We start from the raw sequence: 25,752 nt of genomic DNA on the forward strand, positions 1-25,752 counted from the left end.
GAATTGAAACCAGCTAAAGATACAGGAGACTGTTTTAGCAAACTTCTGCTGAGAAAGTGAATAATTACAGTTCTACATCTTAAAAATCAAAAGTTACTGTCCACAATATCCCAATGGCTCTAAACACACCTGCTTCACAAGAAACAGCTTAAGTTCATCTTTCTATTGAGCACATCTGATATTTTTGGGCAATCATCTTTTAAAAGGACAATAACTACAGGAAGAAAATTATCTTTTTTCATTGTTTTCCACCCAACACTCCAACCATTACAAACATTGCAAAACTACCCCAAACTAACTTTTTTACTCTTTCTAAAAAGTAAGAACTACAGTAATGAGAAGCAGCACAGGCTCATACAACTGTCCGATAGATTCACATGGCTTTCTTAGTGACATGAAAGTCCTCATGTGAGCAACTGTGGCTCAGTGCTCACATAGATACCAGAGAAAGTGTCAAATGCATTTCAAGATGAGCCTGATTTACATAAAAATTGGAAAACCATGACCCAACACAAAAGCTCCAGGTGGAAGCAACTCCTAAAGAGCACAAGCAACTCCAAACCCAGTTTACACCCACAAGATGGTGCCCCATTATAAACATTGGAACTACTTGAAAAGAAACCAAAGAGTCTAATTCATGATACGTAAAAAAGCTATAAAGATTTCATTTTTGTAATATAAAGCATTAACAATTCTAGCCTTGTCTACAACTGAAGACTGTTAGCAGAGGGCAACAGTGCCATTACTTCCTGGGGGACTGTAAACTGAATAGAGATGGAATTGCAACCAGACAGATTTTTATCACCATGGCCTTCTAGAGATTTCAGAGAAAGGAAATATTTCATTAAAAATCCCAAAACATTTCTGACACTTCTGTGGCACTTATCAATTTGACACAAGAATCCTGGAGGTCATTCAATAAGAGACCAGCCTGCTTATGCCTCACAGGTCCTAAAGCATAAAAGCAGCATGCAAAAAATATTTGACAAGGTAGAGAAGCACACAAAGTCACTGTTAAGCTTCCGTTATGTAAATACTTTATGATACAATCTGATTACATGAACAAATACACAAAAGCTAAACATTTGTCTACAGCAGATGCATGGCACCACAATGCACTGACTAATACTCAGAAAACCAAACCATTCAGTAAGTTTACACAGTAAACAGTAATCAATTCACAGAACAGTCTAACACAGGATTTGGTAAAACCCAATAGCATATAAATTAGCAACTAAACCAGTTAATTACAAATTTAAGTGCTCTTAGTGCTGTACTAGTGGTTGAAAATAAGAGTGCCTGTAACACAGTACTAGGGATGAGAACAAAATCAGAAGATTTCTGCACAGGAAATGTCTGTATTAGGTATAATCAAAATGAGATATATAAAAAATTATGATAAGCTATACACATGGAAATTAAGAGTATTACTACATTACATTTTCTGAAAAATATTGTTGTGCACTTCATTATGCATATACAGAAAGGGAGAGTCACAATCGAGATTTGACTCTGAGACTTCCTGCTACATATCTGTTACATGGTCTTACTAAAATTTGAGTATGGCCGTTCTAATGCACTGCAAAAATAATTTCCTGACAATTACACTTATGCAAAATCAGATTATGTGAAGACAGCTGACATTATTTTAATTCCACTTCTTACCAAATCTCTACTGTACCTAAAAAAAGACCAAGATCTCTGTCTTAAGAAAGTTGCTGAGCTGAAAATAAGTAACTGTTGGGAAAAGACTAGTACATTTGCCCCGTTCCTTATTCTTTTCCTTTGGAATCAAATATTGCCCCATGCTGGAGATGAAATAAAAACTACAGGCATGTTTGCAGTACCTAGCAGTGCTCAGTAATGACACGTTCTTCATACTAGGTGCAACTTTGTCCAGCAAGAGTAAGCCTAGGGGTCACACACACAGAACTACCTTTTTACCTTATCACTGCCCAGAAGAATGATTTTGAAATTTTTTTCCTGAGGTCATTATTCTCTGAAAACTCCAGAAGGTTTAAGAAGTTGCAGATGAACTACATGAAATGGATTTCTCCGAGGATAAGAATTCAAGTTACTTCTCTCCCTTTCAGTGATCCTCTTTCTTTTTTTGGCCCAACTTTTCATTGCCATGCTCATCAGCTGCTGCTGTTTGACTGGAATGCAGCATAGATCATTTTAATACCACAACCCAGTGGCTGAGGACTCTGGCAAGAAAGGGACCATGACATTCAATTGCCTAGATGCAATATGGAGGGGTTTCTGTTGTTTTGGTGGTTTTCTGTAGGTTTTTTATTAATCTGTTTATGCTAGAACACCTCAAGCAACATAAGCTTATAAGATGATTTCAGACACATTAAGGGAATGAAAGAGGAAAGGCTTTCAGTAGGTATATTCCTCCAACATCACCTTCTGCAGTAGCTGCATGCTCATCAGAGGTGTCTCATGCAATTACTGAACTGCCTTTGTACAGTATCAGCTGGAAGGGAGAAAGGCTGCAGGTTAATATATGCCATTTGTTGAACACCCATTTTGCCTTTGCTAGTACAGCTGTAAGACTTCAGGAAGTTTACAAAGCACACAGTGCTGGTCACACTATTCCTAATGAAGTTATGAAGTTGGTGGGAATTTTCCCCACCAACTTCAGTAGGAACAGATATGAACCAGTGCTAAAAAAAAAAAAATTTAAAAAATCCCCCCCCCCCCAACTTTAAATTTAGGAGCGTGCTGTAAGAGAGGAAAAGTTATTTTGTGCATTTATAAGAGCATAAACCAGAATAAAATTTAATATTTATTAGAATTTCTTCCAGTAACAGCATTCAACATCTTAACAAATCAAGTTGTGAAGTCTTAAAAAAACTACAATACAAAAAAAGTTAAAATAAGTTGTTCCTTATATTTAATGGCAACAAAGGGGGAATTTCCTATTTAAAAACAAACTTGTCATATAAACAGTATTATTTTAAGAAAGTGTGATTAACATGATATGTCATTTTCAGAATGGATACACAGTGTATGAATACCAATCTGAATGAAACAGAGGGGCAGAACACACTACCCCCTTAAAAATCTCAAAATAGGCTGTTTGAAGAAAGGGGGGGAGGGGAGAAGGATCTTTCTAGTGAAATAACTTAGAAGATACCACGCAATGGACAAAAAACGCAAGAGTACAGAAGACATTACATGACACCCTCATTACAACACCCCCTCAAGTCTGGTTATACAGTAAATAAAGTTAGTAAAGTGCATCTTTTAAAGACTTGTCTAGTGAAATAGCTTTTCCAAATATAAAACACAACACAAGACGTGCAGTAACAGTTAAATCATAGTGTAAGTTTTTAAAAACTAATCTTTAACTTTTCATTCACTAAAGAAGAAAAGTTTTAACTGCAGTAGTGTTCACATTATTCTTCGATAGGATGCATCCTCATGTGCTTTTGTTACTTGGCAAATCTTTAAATATGGAGCATGGCAAAATTATGCAGTTTAAACAAGTGCTTCTCTCAATGTAATACAATTCTTCAATGGCAGAACGGCCACATGCAGCACAATCATGTTAGATTTTGGGAAGCTTTGGTGCACTAACGACGGGATTGGTCTCCTGCAAATACCTTCGCCCTGCACTCTTATAGTCGTAGGTACAGGTGTGAGTCTCTGCATAACGGTGTGTTGCACAGAAGTTGTTTCCGCATCTGAAGAATCAAAAATATTAGAAGTTACAAGCTTTTAGAAGCTTTTCACTCTCTGACATGCTGGGAGCCCTTTGGCTTAATCATGTCTTGTTCATTTGACATAACTGCTTAGATTCTAATCATCCTTGACTGATAACATTAACTGTTCGGGTAAACAAAATGACATTTTTGTAACTGAACATTAGAGTTTTGACCCAACAGTCTCTTCAGCTGGGAAGTTAAGCAAGATCAATACTCCTGGAATCAGCAAGCAAGGATCAAACACAATTATAAATTAAGAATGATGGGCTTTGATTTATTTTATTTCATTTTAAAGACCTCAGACAACATCAGTTGGTGACAAAACCATGGAACTAAAATAATGGCATCAGGTGAAATCCACATAATACATTTAAATTCAAAACCACCACATCATTCAGACCACCAAAATAGATGTTTAGTTCAGCACAACTTCTGCCTGGCATAAACTCAAATTAGTCATTTGAGATTAATAAATACAGATTTAATCAGCTGTAAAGACATCAGACTAACTATAGGGAACATGACTTCCTATATGACTGGATAAAGGTGCATCTTTCCAATATCAGTTGCAATTTCAATGAGTTAAGATTATGATTTTTGCCTTCAGGCTTGACAGCTCAGCAGCTAAGACTCCTAGCAGGAGAAAAGCATACTCTGGATGTTGTATCTGATCTGGACAAGTGCTTTAAGTGGAGACTAATATTAGTGTTCTGTTGCCTGATTATTTGATAAAGTTGCTTCTTGAGAGTAAACAATGACATAATTCAAAATCAAAATTCTCTTGAAATGGATTAAACATTACTCATCCAACGTAGGTCTCAGTATTAGACTATAGTACTCTATTTATCTATCTATCCATCTGGGTTCGTAATGAACTCTGCAGCTGTTCTGAGGCTTTCTGTAATAAATTTGCTTTTCTTTGGTCCTTGGTCCCATAACCACCAGTTCTCTCATGTGACAGTATTCTCTATCTGGTTCATGTTCCATTCTAGTAAAAGGACATATGATTGCTCCTTTTAAAACTAGAACAAATGCTATTTTTGGAGATGTGCGATTCCCACCTTTTTTTGTGCTTCATTTTAAACCTTAAGCAAGCTGCTTAGTTACTTCTAGAAGAGCTTGCAGCTATTTGCTCAGCAGGAAAGCATGCAGTGTCCAAAACTGTTTCAAAATCAAAGACTGAAGAGTCAGTAAGGAGGCAGTTCCTCACACTGAAACTCTCCAACACAATTCCCCAATGGCAGAAGTCTTGTTCATTTTGCTGTTGATTGGCATGAACCAAGACCAGCTTCAAATGTAGCCCTCACAGTGCAGCAGTTCCCAAACCTCACTAGCTCATGGGAAATGATACTGAGAAAAGAATATCTTGTGGGAAACTATACCTTGAGAACTGAGATCAACAGAGAAAGCGGGGTGGTTTTTCTGTTTTTTTTTTTTGTTTTTTTTTAAAGTTTGCAGTGATCACCACCTAGTGCCAGGTGTCTTGTGTTATCTGCAAGTCATGATTTGGGGGACCAGCACTCTGGCATTCTGCTTTTGAGATGCTCTAGATGCTCAAAGGTGACTGAAGTCTCACAAGAAACAGAACACCCGTAAAATCAAAAAGTTGTCAAACATAAATTTGTTTAAATTCACAAACTGTGCAGATGTGTTAGAAAAGGGCCAAATCTGAGGAAGATTTTCTGGAAAATTGTAACAAAACCAGTTTTTCCTCAAGTTGTTAACAATATAATTATTCTTGAGAAACTCTGCAGAACATAGATCTGTAGCAAGTTCTCCCCACACCGGTATAAAATGTCATTGTTCTTTTTTTCTAGTCATGTTATTTCCTGATATCTTGCATTCTGATACCTTGCATTTCTTGATTTTCCTGGAAGAACATACACTCCAGCAGCAGAACAGGTACAACATTCCTGAATTTTAACTCCTGGAGTTTTGCTGAACTGAGAATTGCAACTTTTTTAAAGGTTGTCTTTTGATTCGCTACACTTAAGGAATACCATGCAGCATAGAAAACCTTTTGGTTAACCCAGCTATCAATTTTAAACAACAGCTGATTATAAACTCAGCCTACCTGCACTCATAGCTGGTTGCCAATCCAGTTTTCTTGCCACAAAGAAAGCAATGCTTTGTAATTTTCTTTTTTGCTTGAATTGAGCCATTCACAGGTGGAAGGTGGGTTGCTTCACCTGCTTTCAGAGGTAGAAAGACAACAAAGACATTTTATTTTTACTTATTCCTGATCACAAACTAGTTAAATGTTATCTTTTGAAACCCAGATTCATTTTGCATTTCTTAGGATACTTCAGGTGGGAACCCCAAAGCCTAAACAGAGAGGGAAAAAACCCCAAAGCCAAAACAGAAAAACACACCTCAAGCCTAGGAACACCTTTGGAAGAGGCAGCACAATGCAGGACTTAGACCCATTATTTTTAACACCTGTTAAAAGTTCACATAAGCAAGAAGTTACAGAAGAAATCAAGAAACACATCTCCTAATGGTCTTCCCAAATGCAAAATGAAAACATATAATGTGATTGGGAAAGCACTGCTTTTCAAAGAATCAATTGGGCATTGAAGCATCTAGCATCTAGTATATTCAATAGCTAATAACTCAGTTTGCCAAATAAGTACTGCAACATTTTAAAAACTTGCTGGTACTCCATAATTGCAAGAAATGTACATTATTGGACTACAGGCCTCTATTTAGCTACATGGTTTCATAAGGCACTTTGCAGATGCTTGTACAATTTCTGTACTTAAAAGTTTACTATACTTTGACTTTTTGCCCTGTAATTCTTGGCTGTTGCTTTACTAACTGGAGAGCACGTAAAGAAAAGGCATCTTCCTTCCCTTTGTAGAAGCAAGCTCTTCATCCACAACTTGCTTATGCATATTTACCATATGCTTGGACAGTGAAAGTGAGCAACGCATCCTCTGAAACATTATTTCAGTGCTTCTACTGCTATATTGTCAGGAGGCTCCCCAAAAGTGACGTCATGAGTTCAGAAATATTTTTTGTCCAGCACACCTTTAATCCCAACAGTCATTTCTCAGCTGAGATACAGCAGGCTACACTCAATAGTAACACCAGGCAGTCATTACATATTGCAGTCACTACTACCAACCAGTGCTATCCCATTGTTATCCAGCATCGAAACTTCCAGGCAATGTTTGTCCATGCTATCAATTTCATCATCTAAAAGCATACTATTTCAAAAGCATCCTTTAGCCCAGTTTGTTGAAAACAGCTCCTGCTGCGGACCACATTTAAACAGAAAAAACAATACACCTGTCTTCACATTTACAGTCCCTACAGCAACTACATGTAAACTGAATCTGTCCTTTCACCAGCTGCAGAACAGATCATTACCAGCCACCTCTCTCTCTCAAGAGTCTGCGTGATATGAGGACACGAACTTTGTCTCTCTCATGTCTGGAACCTTCTGCAAAATACACTTTTGTCTGACATAAGATACACCAGAGGACTGTCTTCTTCATAGTTCTATCCAAAATGACACAGATGATAGTAGGCTTCCCCATCATGCAGATGTAACTCTTAGGGTATCACCTTTTACCATGGAGTAGATAAGGACGGACCCGTTTATTGAGTGCCAATTAAAAGCTGAACCCCCAGTTGTGAAACAAAAGTACAATCCACTATTTTAGCAGCTTTTGCTCCCATGTCATTACAATTACATAATTCTTCCTGTTGCAGCTGCTATTTGAAGATCTATCTCCTAGCTCATTCTCTATACCTAGAACTTAAAATCCTGGAATACATGCCTGACTCTCTTTACCTAAGGTCATACAGAAAGAAAAGAAAACCTGCAAACTGCAAGTCAAAGATGTGAAGAAGTTAATTGTGCTGAGAATCTTTAGCTTACTATCTTAAGAATTTTAGAAGTACTAATCTAGACAATTCCATTCCTTCCAAGAGAATTAATCACGTAAGAAATTAATATTTAGGCACAACATATCAATTTGCAGTAGATGTCAAGAATTAAGCATTCCACAGTTACCAAGACTAGAGTAGAAAGAATGATGCCCACCACAAAAGAAACAGAGAAAAATCTGCACTACATCAGTAATCTTCAGCATCTATGCCCTTACTGCTTCTTCCCCACTTTTCTTTTGCCAAATTCTTCTGGCTCAGGCTCTAGTCCTAAAGAAGATACTACCAATAAATATGGCTCTGATTTTAATACACTCAGAAGTATTCATAGAACTGACCATTTGGAAACTTCAGAGCAAAAACTCATGTTTATGTCTACAGATGACATGCAGGATTCATTAAGTATTAAAAAAAGCTATGAAAGAGTCACAGTTATGTCTACCTAAGATCTGGATGACATCTGTACGTTAAAGAATTGCTTAAAATATTAAAAGTTATACCATGCTATATAAGTGTTATACAGCAAGGACTTTGAAAGCCATATGCCTTACAAAGATAAGGCATACAATGATTACAATTATTATTATCGTCTATATATGTGATATATCAGGAAAGATTAAAGAGTCATCTTCAATTATTAAGTCACATTACTTACCTACTCTTTTCGCTACAGCTGCAATACTTCCATTCATTCCAAGCCCATGCGCAGACTATAAAAAAAATCCACAAGGAAATTACTAGCAGATGGAAATTAAATGAAAAGTTAAGCAGTCTGGTATCAGCTTATTTGAAATCAATGTTTTATCAATCAACGTACCTACGAAGAGTCCAAGACAACTTCTGTACACAAAATTAAAATTCTGCAATATAAAGCCTTACTCAAAATGACTATTTAATAGTCTCCCCATACTTTATAACACACCAAAACAACAAAGTACATTACAGATCTGAAGCTAGGCACATATGGTGCCAGCCACAGGGCGAACTTTGGAATAAATGACAATTAGTGAGCAGCAGGAGAAGTCAGATGACACTTCAGACAGACATTCACAATTTTATCATTACAATAACTAGTAATTTTAGTTGTGAACTGAACAACCACTTTAATCTTTACAAAAAGTTACTTCTAGGACCCATTTGGATAAATGGGCAGTTAAGATACCAACAGGAATTCAGAAAACAGTTTAAGACTATCAGGGATTTAAGTACACCTCCCTCTTCACATCTGCCTTCCCTGAAAAGACAGACACACACATGAAAGTATATTGTCATAACGCCAGTACCAGGAAAGACAGGGAAACTTCCATTTCTTTAGAAGCATGAGTACTCACTAGAATATATTCAGCAGCTTCTTTTGGAGGAGCAGTTTTCCTAAAGCTTTCTTCCTGAAAATGCTGCAGGTTTGTAGGTAGTGCAATACCAGAAGTCCGAAACCTGCCTGTCCCACAGGAACTCTGTAAACTTTCCCTGTTTGAGCTTCGGGCCAGCGAAGCCAGAAATCCTAAGTTACTTACAGAACTCACAGGTTCTCTGGATGCCTTGTTAGCCACATCTGTGATGTCCCTAGTCTCTGCTTTAGAAATCACATCAGGTCTTTTGCCAAGTGACTCTACTTTCACACTATGAAATCTAGTAGTCCTAGAAAAAGAGGAGTCAGCTATACTTCGGACTTCCAATGATCGAAGCATGTTAGGGGAGGCTGTAGATCTCAAGTTACCAGCCTCAAAGCATTTGGGTTGTGCTTGTGGTTTCAGAGAACTGTGACGTGCCACTTGCGCTGAATACCGAAGAGGTGACAAAAGCAGATTTTTCTGAGGACTTAATTCACGAGTACTGAGAAGACCAGCTCCCATCGCTGCAGTGCTCAGCACTTTGCTAATAGGTTTTCTATGTTGCTCTACAACCTTAGATTCTTCATCTCCATTAGACAGTTCAAGTTCTGGGTTCACCTCTCCTATGTCATATATCTCACCACACTGTTCAGTGGTGCTTGCTTCTGTTAACAAAGCAAAAGCATCTGTTTCAGGTAGAAGTTTTTCTTCTGTTCCATATAGTTCCACATTTGTTAGGTTGGGAAACAAAACAGCATCGTCCTCACTTGTTGAGGTCACATTTTCAGATGCTTTTTCTGAATTTGCAAGCAGAGATGAAACCGGAGTCAGAATACTATTTGTAGGTAGTTTTGCATTTTCTAGTTCGACACGAGATATTTTCGGAGGTAACCTGATGCTACTAACTGACTGAGACCAAGAGTTGCTCTGCCAGGTGTCATCTTCCTGAAGAAAGTCATTAGTTGTGGATGGCATTGTTCTACCAGCAGTGGCCAAAGTAGCCAATGCTGAAAGTGCATTTTGGGAAGACTCTGAGTGATATGAATTCCCAGGAGGAGGTAGGCAAGACTGTCCCATATGGGGGAGCACTCTTAAAAAACGATGACGAGCAGCAGCCACTGAGCCACTAGATGGTCGAGGAGCCATTGGAGGACGAGGTTTCACCTTGACAGTTTTTTTAGGCTATTAAAAAACCAAAAACCACATACAACAACAATTAGTATCTGAATTACAGTTGTATTCAAAGACCTGACTGAGATCATATTCCCAGAAATTCAGACAGTGTAAGGCCAAAAAGGACCAAACCATTCTGTCTACTCCCTTGTCTATTACTAGCCATCACGTTTTCACCCCAACATCTGAATAATAAAATCAAAGATTATAACTGATAAGACTTTTTAGTAATTAGGCCGCATGTCAGAGGACTAGAAAAAGGAAGCCAGAATGCCACCAAAGTTATCCAGAAGAGTTTAGGGTCTCAAACAAGATGAACAATGAAAGACAGTATACTATCTTCATTTTACATCTAGGTAACCTAGATAGACATGAACACCAACATAATATTTTCTCTTCTAGGTAATCTCATTCTCATATTTAACTGTATAGGCTTTTCAGTTACAGCATTTCTAATGAAGTTTCATTTAAGAGAAACATTGATTTTTACCAGAGCGGTACTGCAAAACAATGTTACTTAAAGTATCAGAAGGAAAAACAAAAAAAAACCAACCAAAAAACCCCCACACCCCAAACCACCCACACAAAGAAACCCAGGACCAGTAGTGAATTCTTTGAATATGGACAGGTAGATGCAAGTAAAGCCAATGCCCCACAGCAGAACATTTATACAACAGCATTTACTTAAACAACAAAGAAATCATCTGCCCTTCATCACTTCACTTCCCAAGACAGCAAAGTATCTGACGTGCTTTTTAGGAAAGCCAGCACTAGGAAAGTGCAAGCCATTTTACGATAGACTGAAATCATAACTTCACCTTTTTACTCAGATTCATGTTCTCCATCTTTGCCTTGAGCAGTTTCATTTTATTCATAGTAATTGAATTCTCAATAATCTGTTGGCCAGAAGGTGATGCCTCTGTCTCATCTTCATCATCAGCATATAAATTATAAACTGAACCACCGCTGAAAATAAAAGAAAGTTCGTGTTCACCCTCTAATCAAGTAATTTAATTATATTTTCAATGTAGACTATTCTCACAACTAGAAAGTCATATCCGTAGTTGATCTGTTGACAAAGCATTATGTAAAACTGTATGCAAAGACATTTCAAATCCGTTTATTTTAGCACATAAGCATTCCTTATAAGATGCTCACGCAAAGTGATGATGCTGAAATCAGAACATAGCCACGCTTCTGGGAAGTTGTTATGCCATATACAGTTGGTTCACACTCACTATATATTTTCCCCACAGAGGGGGTATCCAGTTCCACAAATGTCTCCTGAAGGTATGGCCAAAGCTGTTAACTGTGTGACTCAGACAACAAGCTGATCAGTTTTCCAATTAACCAGACACTGGCATGGAAGGAAAGTCCAAATTGCTATCCATCCTGAGGGGTGTTCTCACCATAAATGGAAATGGAGGGGTCACCCATGTGGATGTGATATTCTATTTCTCCTTTTCAAAATAAAAAAAAATAAAAAAGGATCAGTTTAGGTTTCCAAAGAGTCTCACATTTGGAAAAAAATAAACAGATCAGAATTGCTAGTCCCAAGACAAAATATATTAACTCAGTAGTCACTGGCAATTTATAGTATCACATTGCCTTTTTCCATTCTGTATTCTAAGAGAATGCAAAAACTCAGTGTTTTAAAGTCAGTATCTGACTTGTTTTTCCTATGAAGCAATAAAGCATTAATCACTAACACACATCCAACATTCGACAGTGAAATGAAAGAACCATTAGGAGTGTTCAATTCATTACAAATTGATGCATTTTCAACACTGCATATAGTATATTTTGAAGAGTGTTTTAATTCTTACATTAGGCTGTCAGCATCTAGAAATTGTGACAATCAGGCAATTCCCTTGTGTTCATACAAATATCTTAGTAGATTTAACTAAAGTTTCTACTCTCCAGAAGAGAACAAGGAATAATTAAAGATCATGAGAAAGTCAGTAGCAAAAAAAAAAAAATAAATAAAATTTCACCAATTAGAGCTGGCATCTTACCCGATTCTTGGAAATACTCTGCTGCCCTTACTCAAGAGACAGTATTTTTGCACTGACTCTCCAAATCCATTTCCTAAAATGTAGCAAAATTCCAAAGGCAGCACAGCTGGGAGACAGATCTTTAAGAGCAAGATGGCAGCAAATTTAAAGCAAGAGTCAGCAAAATAGTCCAGTCACTTTTTACCCAAAACTGAACAGCTCCATATGGGGACAGTCAGCATGCATATCACATACCTCTCTTGGTAAAGATTCAACACTAAAGAATCATTTCAGAATTTTAACTCTACAAAGTCTTAAGTCACCAACTCAAAATAATTCTTTGAGCTTCCCTTCCTTCAAGGCAAGGATAGGAAGAAAAGCAGTATGTCTCACATGTTTGGTTGGTTTTTTGTTTGGCTTTTTTTTAATGCAAAAAGAATTGTTATCCTTTTTCTTGCATTTTCTGGCTAACCAGGAGCCAAAAACACACACACACAAAAGAGTAACAAAAGGATTTTTTGCTTTAATGTGATTGTAAAATTATAAAAGTTGGACAGAGAGCTTTGTTCTTGATGATACTTTTAGCCCATTTTCCAATGAGTAAATTTCAAATTTACTTTTCCCATAGGTGTCAACATTCCTGAGAACTTGCTCATAAAATGCGTGCCTCAAAAATGATTAGTAGCTCACTGAAACTCTTGACACTGGTGCCTGGAGTCTTATACCACAACTTCAACAACTTCCTTTTAATCCAGAGACAATAATCATTGCATGTGTTTACATCTTGTCAAGTTTTAACCATTAACTTAACCACAGATAAAAGAAAATGATCTGGAGAACTATAAAACAAAACCCAAACCAATGTCTCAATTCTAAATTGCAGTCACTAAATTCTGCTCCACACACAAGCAATGTGAGAAAACCTGATGTAAACAAGTGCCTCAAAATGCTCAGTCACCAGTATACCCATACACATAAACACATTTAACTGCCAGTGTGAAAAACACTAGCGTTCAGGATGATTTGCAGCCTTCCTCTATAAAGAGCAAATGAAGAAGTCATTCTCTCCTCCCTTTGCTACTTTTTCCATTTCCCACAAAGTCTGACCCAGCCATAATAACAAATTCAAAAGTTAGGATTTCCTCCCCCAATTACTGTATGCCCTAGTAGAAAGGCTAATAAACAGACACCTGTAGAAAGCACAGAGGAAGAGAAATGAGTCAAGCTGAATGTTTTCAACTCAGGTGGCTTCCAACCTAACTGGATCATTTGACCAGAGACAGCACATCATTACGCATAATATATTTGACTTTTATACATGCTGTTGTGCTTTGAAAGGCTTACCAAGATGCCTCGCAAGAGCCAAAAGAGCATGGTTTATTCCTCCGGTTTGCTACATTTAGCCAATCTCAAGTAAATTACTATTTAATCTATACTCTAGGATTACCTAATTGAAAAGGACTAGGAGTTTCAGACAATTGTCCATGCTAGTTTTAACCGGGCGGGGGGGAATCATCATCACACACACATACACAAATTTGAACATGTAGAGAGATACCAGGGAGCCTATTATTGAAGTTCAAGCTCCTTCTGACAACTTGTTGCATCAACTTACAGTATAGCATCCACAGTCCTAGCTCTTTGGATTAGTTTGGATGTTCTTTTGAGTGAAAAGGTAAAAGGGAACAATTTGGTAATAGGCAGGGTATCAGTAAGAACAGGAATTAAACACGTCTGCTCCTCTTTCCAGAAGTGTACTAGCCCAGTGAAGCAGCAAGTTTCTCAGTTCTTACATGATAATGGTGGGTTTTAGCTATTTCAAATCTACAGACAATGCCATATGTGCCTATTTACTGAAAAAGAGTGCAGGGGCTGAATAAGATCACAAATCTAAAATGTTTGCATCTTTCCTCTTCTTTCTCTCTAGTAATTGTATACTAAACACTAGCTCTTTCTACTCTGTGTAATGATGTGGGAATTCAACCTTTGTATGTCTTTCAGCCTGTAGTTCTTAAGTACAGATCTCTCAAACTATTGTAAGAGTAATATCACTCTGAATATAAGCACACTTAATCATACTGAATATAAACCCAGTACAAAGCTCTTGCTTTCAACTTTGCAAACAGGAACAAGAATAGTTACTTAAAACAGTGCAAGACTTAGCCTTAGAGAAAATGCAGCTAGTCTCTAGAATAGGGACTCCTTTTCCTTACAGTTGTACAAATACCAAGTCCTTCAAGGAATAAAAAAAGCTACCCAAAAGCTGCAGTATAAAGAGAGAATCTAATAATTTTTAGTAGATATTATCAATTTTGTCAGCTTTAGGAAAAAGCCTACTAATCTGTTTACTACAATGTAGTAGCTTAAGTGACATACCTGCTCTTCTAATAACAGTACTTTGATTCTGTGACAGTGATTGAGACAAGTTTGGTACCTCAACAGTAGCTAATCTGAGACCTAATTATGTCCAAAGGCTAGCTCTATTGGTAATTATTTCCGTGTATTTAAAAAAACCATAACAACAACACACAACACCCCCCCCCAAACAAAAAAACCCAAACTGAAACCACTCCCACCCCCAACAAAACATCTCCCTCCCCCCCCAAGCCCCCCAGTTTCTCTGAAACTTCAGACAAACACTCTCAGGATTTTGCACTGCCAATCTGCTATCTTCCTGACTAATCATTTGGTTCAAGTCATATCCATATGAAAGTTTATGCTGTGAACAGAGTAATGTTTATAAAACTAGACAAATGCCTTAAGATGGAAGAGAAAGTACTTAATCAAAGTTTTTAATATCTTTATTGCCAAATTGACTCTCCTGTGAAATGTTCCCTTTTAGAAAGGGCTGGAATGTTGAGAATTGCCCTAAGCACGAGGTCAGCTTTATCTCACTCAATAGACACACACAGTGATAGATGACCGACAGCATGACCACTGACCGCAAGTACTACTGTGTTGTTAGGCCACCCAGTTACAGCATTTTAGCAGCCCTTAGGGCACAATTCTTGCAATATTCCAGATATATTCCAGATATTATTTTGATAATGTCAACAAATAAGGCTGAAAATTACACAGCATTCCCTTAAGAATAATATAAAGATTAGAACCAGCTTTACCTCAAAGACTCAGATAATGGTGTTAAAGTGCCATCTCCCCGGTCTACTACACGGAAGAAATTCAACTGATCTCCTTCTCGATATACTAAGAAGGTAACTTGTTTGTTGGATGGCCCTTTCTCCCAGATCTCATCTCTAGTGGGATCCATGTATTCAGCCATTTCCCTGATAGGGTCTTCCACAGGAACTACATAGAGAAAAAACAGAATAAAACCAAACTATTATTGTTTTGATCACCTTTGAGAGCTTGCCTCAGTTTACAATGGGAATTCCCAATTGTCCTAGTTTCAGCCGGGATAGAGTTAACTGTCTTCCTAGGTGCTATGTTTTGAGTTCAGTATGTGAAGAATGTTGATAACACTGATGTTTTCATTTGTTGCTAAGTAGTGTTTACACTAAAGTCAAGGATTTTTCAGCTTCTCATGCCCAGCCAGCAAGAAAGCTGGAGGGGCACAAGAAGTTGGCACAGGACACAACCAGGGCACCTGACCCAAACTGGCCAACAGTGTATTCCATACCGTGTGATGTCCCATCTAGTTTAGGAACTGTGAAGTGGGGCAGGGAATCGCCACTCGGGGACTAGCTGGGTGTCGGTCGGTGGGTGGCGAGCAATTGCCCTGCGCATCATTTGTACGTTCCAATCCTTTCATTATTGCTGTTGTCATTTTATTAGTGTTATCATTACCATTATTAGTTTCTTCTTTTCTGTTCTATTAAACCGTTCTTATCTCAACCCGTGGGTTTTGCTTCTTTTTCCCAATTTTCTCCCCCATCCCACTGGGGTGGGGGGGAGTGAGTGAGCAGCTGCGTGGTGCTTAGTTGCTGGCTGGGGTTAAACCACGACACCAATCTAGAAGATATGCTGAGTTTTTTCCAAGTTAAAATTATCAAGAGGATTTCTCCATTTTCATTCTTCTATAGATGATCCAAATAACCAAGTTTATAATCAGATTAAACCAATATCCGGTTCTTACTAACAAGATTTTAAAAACTATTTGTATAATGACATTACAGTATTGTTTTTTCTGCAGGTGAAGAATTGCTGATTTTAAGACTTGATTCTATACGTACAAAGATACTTGTTAAACTAGGGGTAAACAAAATGAAAAGGATGGTGCACTTGGTACACTAAGAAAAAAAAGGAAAAAAATCCCTCTGTTTGTAAAGTACTTTTCCAACTAATTTGGAACTGAAGTCTGCTTGTCTAAAATGCTTAGCTAAGAGAATCTGTTTACAGTTATAAGATGCATTGCAGTTATAAGTGGTTGCATGAAACCCACTAATTTTAACTGAGTTAATACCTACCTCTTCTAGTGTTAATAGGTCCACCTCGCATAGCCAGAACTAACTTCAGAGTGCAGCCTTCTGAAATGCTGTAAATAACAATAAATAAATTTTTGTAGCATTTTCTATTGCTTACGCTAACAATCATTTAGAAACATTAATTGCAATTTTATTCTATACTTACTTATAATCATTCAAACAATAGTCATCCTTCAGTTCTGTATTATTCCAAATTAAGTGCTGCTGAGAGACAGGAATACCTAAACAAACAAACAAAAAGACTATTACAACTGGAGCTTGGTGAGTGGGCTTTTGGGGAATTTTGCTTTTTGAAGAATGTGGGGGTAACGGAGGAGAGGCGAGAAAGTGGGTCACGGGAAAGAAGAGAGGAAGCAGGACAAGGACAGGCAATTGAGCAGCCTTCAGTCATGATATCCAACCTCTCAAATAGTTATTAAGAGCAAAGTTAAGATTTTCAGCAGGCTAGTGGTCACACACAGAGTTCAATCTTTTGGCTTAACAAGGGGTCTGGAGAAGTATTAAACTGCTTCAGTCTTATTGAATACCTGTTCTTTTCCAGTCATCAGATGAAGGAGGTTTTTTCCTGTTATCTGTACCTCAGAGCTTTACGTCTACTGACAGGAAAAAACTTGTTAACTATAGAACTGCCAAATAATTTAATCACAGACTGATATTCTGTATTACTCACAGTAAAGACAAGGTTGCATTAAGGTAACTGGTGGCAGCTCTATTACAGTGGTGACAGCTGTAAATGTGGTTTTATCACTACTTGGTTTGGAACCTGAAAGTTCACATGTACAATATATTGCCACAGCAGTCAGTCAAACTTCATACTACAAACACTTTTATTTTGTTGTGGATGTTCTTTTAGGCCATCACTACATTTTATTACTTATATCCAGTAATACTCATTGTCAGCTCAAGTTCTCCGACGGATTTGGCTAACTATTTTTAGTTAAAAGAAAGTAAGCATACTGAATATGTGTTCCTTATTAAAAATCCATATTCTACATAATGATTAATTTTGTTGCTTTTTGTCTGCCTAGTCAACTTGTAGAGATACAGATGTAATACACGTTAAAGGTAATGATTAATTTTGTTGCTTTTTGTCTGTAGTCAGCTCGTAGAGATACAGATGTAATACACGTTAAAGGTAATGATTAATTTTGTTGCTTTTTGTCTGCATAGTCAACTCATAGAGATACAGATGTAATACACGTTAAAGGTAATAAGAATAATCTGATACAACCTGAGGTCTTCAGACATTTTTACTAGAATGCTGCCACTTTCCAAATTTTGGATAGAATACAAAACAGGACAGTTATGAAAGGATGAGACATGCTGGATCACAAAAAAAAAAAGGCTAACAGGAAGATGAATAGCTGTCTTTTTTGCCTTTGGGAAAAAAAAAAAATATCTTCCCTTCAGCATCAAAAAGAAGTACTGTTGTTCAATTTGTATAGTGAATTCCAGGTAATTAAGATCTCACTCTGCAAAAGGTTCCATTAAAATAACCTTATCTTATACTTTTATACATTGTATGTTCAGACACTTAAAAGGAGATGCAAGTAGCTACACAGTAAGACTTCCCAAAATACATCTAGCAAGAGGGGAACACAAAGATCAGTGTCTTCCAGGTAGCTTCCAAAAACATCTCAGCTTCCCAAGGCCTGCAAGAGTGCTTAGCAAGCTGTGGCAAAAGGTCGGTTAAGTAGCCCCTTCATAGCTCAAGGAATGGCACAAAGCTTCCAACACCCATCATCAGCAAGGAAGAAAAGGGGACCACATTCTGGTCAAAGTCCAAGCAGATTTAACAGGCAAGTAGGACACATGCTAAGTGGACATCCCCGTACAGAAGAGAGAGTGCACTTTGGAGGAACTGTCACTGTTATTATTTAAGTTTTAGAGAGGATGACAATTTCCTTTTCTCACCACAGCTCACATCTAGATCTCTTCTTTTATGAATGACCAACACAACTTTACTTCACTTGGATGGCATTTAACATGAATCTTATATCCTCTGAAGTCCACAAGACATGTATGAGGGGAATATGTTCATATAGTAGACTAACATAATTGCTACTACACTGCCAGCTATTTAATAACTGGTTATTGGTTATAAGTCTGCAGTGTAAGCAAAACAAGAACAAGCTGGCAACAGCTAGTGAGTCTACAGTGAAGTTCTTTTCTGCATTGTTTTGCACTCTCCTGATTACAGTCATTACTGTCTGCATTTGTTATGGTTTCAGCAGCCTCCAAGGAGCAATTTTCAATTACTTTGATAAACCGAGAAAGTATTTGTTAAAAAGGCTGGCTTGCAACTGGCAGTACTGCAATGAAACATGGTTTTGTTCATTCAACAATGACAACGTATTTTTGATGAAATGAACAGATGAAAAGACTATACTCTGCTGTAATGGGAAACAGACAAGTCTGTATTACTAATTCCCTTTTATCTTGCTTTCTAAGAATTCTGTATTTATACATAAAGGAAATGGTATGTGCTTTATAGGTTCAGGTGCAGGAAAATATGCATCAGCTGTCCATTTTCTGGATTACAGTAAGGCTTTTTTGAGGAGACATTTGCATATGACATCAGCATGTAAAACTGGCAACAATAATGAGAACTGAGATAGCCATCCACTGGCCTGCTCTAAATTAGTACCGAGAATAGAGGAAAGTAGGGCAATAAGCTACATCTCAATGCTCAAATGGAAGTGGGCTAGCCAGGTGATGCTATAGGAGGACAGAAAAGTCTGCAAACTGTCTATTGAAATGGCTGCAGTTGTGCTGACACTCTGACCTACTAAAATGGGAGGAGGAGGGAAGTAGGTACTCCATCCTGTCTCTTGAGTCAGTGTATCAGGTACACCCTTAAGCTTCACTCCTTTACTCTTCTTTCTGGAATGCTAAGTAGGCTCACCAGAGAAACTGATGTAGTCAAGTCTGACCCAGAAAAAAAACCCATAGATTTTTTCAGAACAAACTTGATTTTATGTTGTGGGTAGAAGGTTACTATGTTTAAAGCCACCACAAACATTTCAAAGTCAAAAGCTCAAACAGTGTACTAATCTTTCATCCAATGTTGAAAATGCTGAAGAGGTTCTTAAACATTTACTTTTTGTTCCTGCTTACAGAGAGGCTGGGCTTACAGTCTTATTTTCCCCCACAAACTAGCTACACTAGGGAAGAGGTGCCAAGGTTCACAACTTCCAGCAGCAGGACCGTTTTCATAACAATCAACCCCCCCAGCTTTCATCTGCATGATAGTAAACTACATCATTGTAAACGGTGGTCAGTACTGACCTCCTCTTTATCCTAGGGACTGACAAAGCAGAGACGGTAACAACAGCGAGTCACCAGTAACTGAATACAGGGCCATAAACTTTCCTGACAAAGATGACCATATTTACACCTTCCAGATGCTGCTCTAGCCACCTGATCTGGGCACAGGCTTGCATTTGCAGGAACATTTTCCCAGCTCAGACAAGGGATAAGCCTAAAAAAAGCTTCATGAACTTCTAGTCTCTATCAGCACAGTAAAAAAGCCAGGGACCAGCAGAAAACAGAGGAAAAATAGTAGACAGAAGAAAAGCAAGATTGTTAAAGACTCGTTAGACTTGTGCAATCCACCTACTCCAGTCCTGACAGAAGCATAGCTATTTTCTCTAATCCAAGTAGTAATAAATATCATTATGACATACTCTGAATTCACAGAATATTGAAAGAAATTACAAAATCCAAAAGAAGTCTGCTTGACATTTACCCAGTTCCTTTCACTTAAGGTGAAGCTGCTGTGTATATGCAGCAAAATAATGACAGCAAAAGACCAAAGAAAAATAACTCTCATGATGAACTGAAGGTACACACATGTACAACAAAATTATTGCTGCACTTGTCGTTCCCTGCTGAACAGAAGCATTCCAATTTAAGATGTACTCTGAAAGTTAGTTCTGTTTTTCCCCTTTACAATAACACAGGAACAAGAGAACACCCAAATTTTCATCTAAAATAGTAGATGTTTCCACATACAGAGATCATAAAATTCAGTTGCAGGCAGTCACTGAACAAACCATGACTGTGTGGGTTTTTCTTATTTCAAAGCTAGCTACGTAAATGAAAGTCTTAACACTCCATACTGTAGAATGCAAATTAATTCCTGCAAGTTAATAATAATAATAATAATACCACCAACACCAAATCCCAACCCCCACCTCCTCCCTTGAGACTCAGTCCTATCTTACTGAACAAACACGTTTGCAGGTATTATCTATGGTTCTTTAACAGACGAAAGAATTAACCACTACTAGGAATACACTATCTGAATGTTCCTTCTATAAAATTCAGTATAATAATTGGTGTTTCTGAATGAAGAATACTAAACTTTGTCCAGCCCAGCAGCTACAAAGACTTGTGCAATGGAGGAAGCAAGAAGAGATCTTCTCAGTTAAAAAAAAAAAAGCTGTTTCCTTCTTCAATTAAATCCTGCTATTTCCATTAAATCCTGCTATTTTTAAGTACCATTCATGTGTTAAAGCTCAGTCTTTCATGTCACCTTGAAACTCAGTTACCATCCTATCCATGTCCATCAACACACGATCCTGCTTTCAAATACAAATAATCAACAACAAGTAAAACCAATGAATTAGGTAGCACTGCTGACAACACTAAGCTATGCTGCTGGCTAGGTGTATTCTAGCATTTATGCCACCAGTAGAGACCAAGGGAGCTATTTCTTCTCCAGTGTACCAGTTTAAAAGGCTCATTCAGTGAATCTGAGACTAGAAGCAATTTACCCTAGGTGGCTCCAAAGTCAGGATTAAAACAAATCTAAATTTTTGGATACCAAGTGCTTACTTCACATGGGGCATATTTAAGCACAAATGCCTGGATCTGATCCAAACGCACATCAGATCTGCTTTAACTTCAGTTTATGCGTATAGACTTGCACTGAGATTTAACCCATTAGAACCATTAATAAATTCTTACCCATATTTTTTACTGACTAAAACCAACTGGAAATGGAAAGCTGGAGATCTGGACCTCTTTCTTAGTAAGGTACCAATGTCTACTACAGCTGTCTAAACAAACCCTTTCCATATCACATCATTAAACAGGCACCAAAAATGACTAACAATATCAGAAGTATACAAAATTCCTAACATGCCATCCATATTATCCTTTCTTGTTACAGTGCAGACAGTCTACAGCTACTGATATTCCAGTTGTTGACAAAGATCAGTTTGTCTTGATTTAGTTTTATTATCAGCCTCTCACAATTAGAGGCTTTGGGGTCATTTGAACAAATTTGTTAAATTCCGATACGATTCTGGATTTTGTTCTTGGAGAGCTCAGGTCTCGGATCATTCTCCCAAAACTTGTCTTTTTGTATGCTTACATACCATCCATCCTCAATGAAGGATGTCCACGCAGACAATATGTGTGCTAGGAACCCTATATAGTATCCCAGCAGTGTAGAAGCCGTTCACACCCTGTGAAAGTTGACACGATACAGTAACAAAAAGTGAAAAACAGCAGCAGAAACAGGAAGAGATGTAAGCTTTCTGCTTCCCATGGTAAATCACAACAGCAAAATTACTTTAGGATTTTCATTCCACCTGAGCAACTTATTGCTTGAACTTGTGCACTGTAATAGGAACTTCACCACTGAAAAGTTGTTAATTTTTTTTTTACATGTAATAGCAACCCCAAATGCATCATCAAATTAATTTGTCATTGTATATCTGTCTCCTTCACACACAGCCAATCAATCTGTTTTCACTCTGCCTCCCATAAATTATATTAGTCAGGACATTACAGGTATTTTAACTCTGTTCTGGAGCAGCAAAGTATTTCAACTGATTTCTAACAATTCAATGATAAGCACCAGTGAACTCATATTCCATGTTTTTATAAAATTTACTTATTAATAATTAAATCTATACAGCAGGCACCTAAGCCATTAATTACCTTATCATCCTATGAACTACAATATGTGAACAAAATTCTGAATAAGCAAAACCATAACTTTATTACTGAGCTGTTCTTCTAATAAGAAATTATGATATTTTTGTAAGCTAGGCACACCCATCTGACAAAAATAAACTGCAAGGATAATTCAATATGTCTATTCGTAGTCTTCCATTTTGAACTACAAGAAATTAAAATTTTTCTTCCTCACATCTCCCACTGGTCTCTTCATGCATCCTTTAAAGCTCACTCCTTCATCTATACTGTCCAGATAGCTTGCCTTCTCCTGTACTCTATTGCCTATGCTCCCTTTTAATTTACTCTTAATTAGCATTCTATCACATATCTGCTTGCATCTCTCCTACGCCTGTATTCAATCACAGAGAAGAAAAAACCTTTTCTTGTTTCACCTCCAGCCTCCAGGAGCATCTCAACACGTTCTCTGACTTGTGATTAATTATGCCCCTGTCCACAGGAAACAAAAGCATATCCACATAGCTGCACTAATGTAGCTACACTGATGTAAACTCTAGTTATCTGCATGGTGGAGCTTCTACTATGTGACCTTACTAGCAAAAAGTCACCCCTGTTGTTGCAATGCTTCTGTATTTTAAGACTTGTGCCAGCTACTTTTTTTTCAGTCCATTAGCGCAGATTTCCATAAGAGGAGAAGAGTATCTTAGATTCAAGTCTAAAGCATCATATTACATCTCCCAGAGAGCGAGTTCCACACAGACAGAAGCATGAAAAACATGGGAAAGAGAAGTTCCCTTTTCTTAAAATTAGCAACTCTGGTACTCTTAGCCTGTACAGCAACACAGTTCTTTAACTCCTGCAAAGTGAGAAAGAGAATGCAATGGTTCAAAGTATACATACATCTTTCAAATCCCATTCTTTTATGCAGGATCACTCCCATTATAGAGGGAAAGGGGTGAGAGAGGACTAACCTACACATTTTCTCCTTGCATTAGCACCAGGATTATCCTCATAACTTAAAGGAGGTTTTCACTTTGTAAGATGTGCCAAGTTCATCGCTTTAAGACAAAAGCATTGCTCAGCCAGACCTCTACCAACAAAAGATCACTCACCTAAACAAAATTCAAATCAGTAACTTCAACCTGCCTTTGGGATTTGCCTGCACTGCAGTTGCTCTTGTGACTGCAGTATCATAAACAAACCATAAACTAACCTAAGAAGTAACAACCATAGCACCTAGTTTAAAGTATGCTCAGGCAGTTGCAATATAAACATAGTGCAACGCTCTGACTTATGTCAGAGAATCCTTTCAACATCAAAAATACTATATCCCATGTAGTATCAAAACAGTTAATGATTTACCATAGACCTTTTAAGATTTATCTTAATAATGATATACAAAAAACCCAAGAAAATAAAAGAAGAGCAAAAATACCAATTCCAGTGAAGCCTAAGCCATGAACAGATAGGAAAAGGAAAGAACAGAAAAACAACTCAATTCCAATTAAACCTAAGCCATAAACTGTGCACCTAGTTTATACAGATATTACTGAACAAATCATTTACATCATCTGGTTTGCTTTTAGCAATTATAATTTGTAAAACAAGACTTCCTCTAAAGTGATAACATTTATGCTGAAATAAGAGAGAATAGTACCTTCTAGTCTTTGAATTTTGGCTTTCACAGAAATAACTGTTTCAAAGGGGGAAACTCGCAGTTCAAAGCATGTTCCTGTGAGCGTTTCAATGAAGAGTTCCATAGTTTCATAAAAAGGAAGCTTGTAGTGAAATGGTCCCATATTATCTTCATTGAAAAAAGGAGGCTCTTTCTTGTTGGCCATTACAAAGGATTTACAACTTTCTTGTAAGAAGATCCGTCAGGAAACTACATTCCACTTCTAGCCAAGTCAGCTTTGAGGACAGGTGTGGTGCATTGCTGTTCATGTTTCGGATTTTTCACCTATAAACCAAACATGCATAGTTCTAACAACGTCTGAACATAGCAGTTAAAGGGAGTTTCAATTTATTCTTGATGAACAATAAAATAGCTATTAAGAAGCAGTAAATTACTATCTAGGTCATGCAACAAATAGCCGCAAACGATACTGGTAACACGGTAGGTTTAGGACTCTAGTTTCAGCCAGCATCCCAGGTCCTACCTACTACTTTTATTATTTTTGTTTTGTTTTCACAAGCGACGCGACAACCCGACCTGCGATGTTAACACCCAAAGTCTCCTGATAAGGGCTGAGTCCTCAGCAGGGTCAGAGCTGGAGAAAAACTCCAGAAAAAAACATAAAACCAGGGACTCGCCCAGGCTCGGGCAAGGCAGAGGACACGGCAGCTTTACCCCCCTCAGCAGCGCCGCGCTCCCGCCGGCCTGGTCCAGCCCCCACCCCGGGGCGGCAGAGCGGAGCGCCCGCAAACAAAGGAGCGAGAGCAGCTGCCCACCCCCCGCCGCCGCCGCGCCTCGGGGCGGCCTCACACCCCGGCGAGGACCGTGCCCCCCGTCCCGCCGTCCGTGCCCCCAGCCCGCCCTCGGAGGAGAACCAACCCCCTTCCCCCGAGGGACGCACTTCACGGCGGCGGGGCCGGGGGAGGGAAGGGGTAATGGCACTGTCCCTCTGCCCCCGCCGCGGCCGGCGCCCCCGCCTCAGGGCCCCTGAGGGAGCAGCACCCGCGAGGACCCGGCGTCCACCGAGCCGGTCCGCGACGGGAAGAGGGAGGGTGGGGTCTCACCTCACTCGCCGCCGCCGGGCCCGCTCGGGGGGAGACGCGGCTCCTCTCCCCCCGTGCAGACCTGCCCGCCGCCCCTCACAAGAGCGCGACAGCCCCGGCGGGCCTCATGGAGAGGGAGCCGCCGCCGCCGCCGCCGGAGAGGGGCAGGACCCGGGAGCCGCCCGCACCGCCACCAACGCCGCCACTCACTCCCCGGCAGCCTCCGCGCCTACCTACCCTTTATGACATCCCCGCCAGACGTCCTCCTATGGGCCAATGCGACACCCGTTTTCAGGCAGGTCGCCCAATCGGCTCCCTCGAGGGGCGGTGCTCCTGGCGCCGTCCGGGGCGGGTGTCCGCCGGGCCGCGCCGCGCTGCTCTCGCTTGTTGTGGTCGTTAAGACGCGGAGCGTGCGCGGGGAAGGACCCGGATGCAACGTCCCCACCGCTAACGACGGCGGTCACGTGACAACCGCCCGCGCGGGGGGGGGGGCCGCAGTGACTCCTGGGACATGTAGTCTAACGGGGGCGGGGCTGACGGCGGCCCGGTGGCCTCCGGC

At 39.0% G+C, this 25,752-nt stretch overlaps 1 protein-coding gene across 3 annotated transcripts; it reads right to left on the reverse strand.

The window, feature by feature from the left end:
* Window positions 1-1,066: 1,066 nt before the first annotated feature.
* On the reverse strand, window positions 1,067-25,404 carry ZFAND4 (zinc finger AN1-type containing 4). 3 transcript variants are annotated; one of them, XM_049809531.1, is made up of 10 exons: window positions 25,215-25,404; window positions 24,133-24,435; window positions 16,693-16,768; window positions 16,530-16,597; window positions 15,225-15,411; window positions 10,930-11,077; window positions 8,939-10,120; window positions 8,263-8,317; window positions 5,788-5,902; window positions 1,067-3,692 (listed from the first exon to the last, which is right to left on the reverse strand). In XM_049809531.1, exons 2-10 carry the CDS (start codon window positions 24,314-24,316, stop codon window positions 3,557-3,559), a joined length of 2,151 nt encoding a protein of 716 aa, XP_049665488.1. In that variant the 5' UTR covers window positions 24,317-24,435; window positions 25,215-25,404; the 3' UTR covers window positions 1,067-3,556. The 3 variants fall into 3 exon arrangements, with proteins under 3 accessions (XP_049665488.1, XP_049665487.1, XP_049665489.1); XM_049809530.1 differs by having other exon boundaries at window positions 5,788-5,905; XM_049809532.1 differs by lacking the exon at window positions 1,067-3,692 and adding an exon at window positions 6,086-6,152 and having other exon boundaries at window positions 5,824-5,902.
* Window positions 25,405-25,752: the final 348 nt, after the last annotated feature.

Source organism: Accipiter gentilis, chromosome 9, assembly GCF_929443795.1.
Source record: "Accipiter gentilis chromosome 9, bAccGen1.1, whole genome shotgun sequence".
Lineage (NCBI taxonomy): Eukaryota > Metazoa > Chordata > Aves > Accipitriformes > Accipitridae > Astur > Astur gentilis.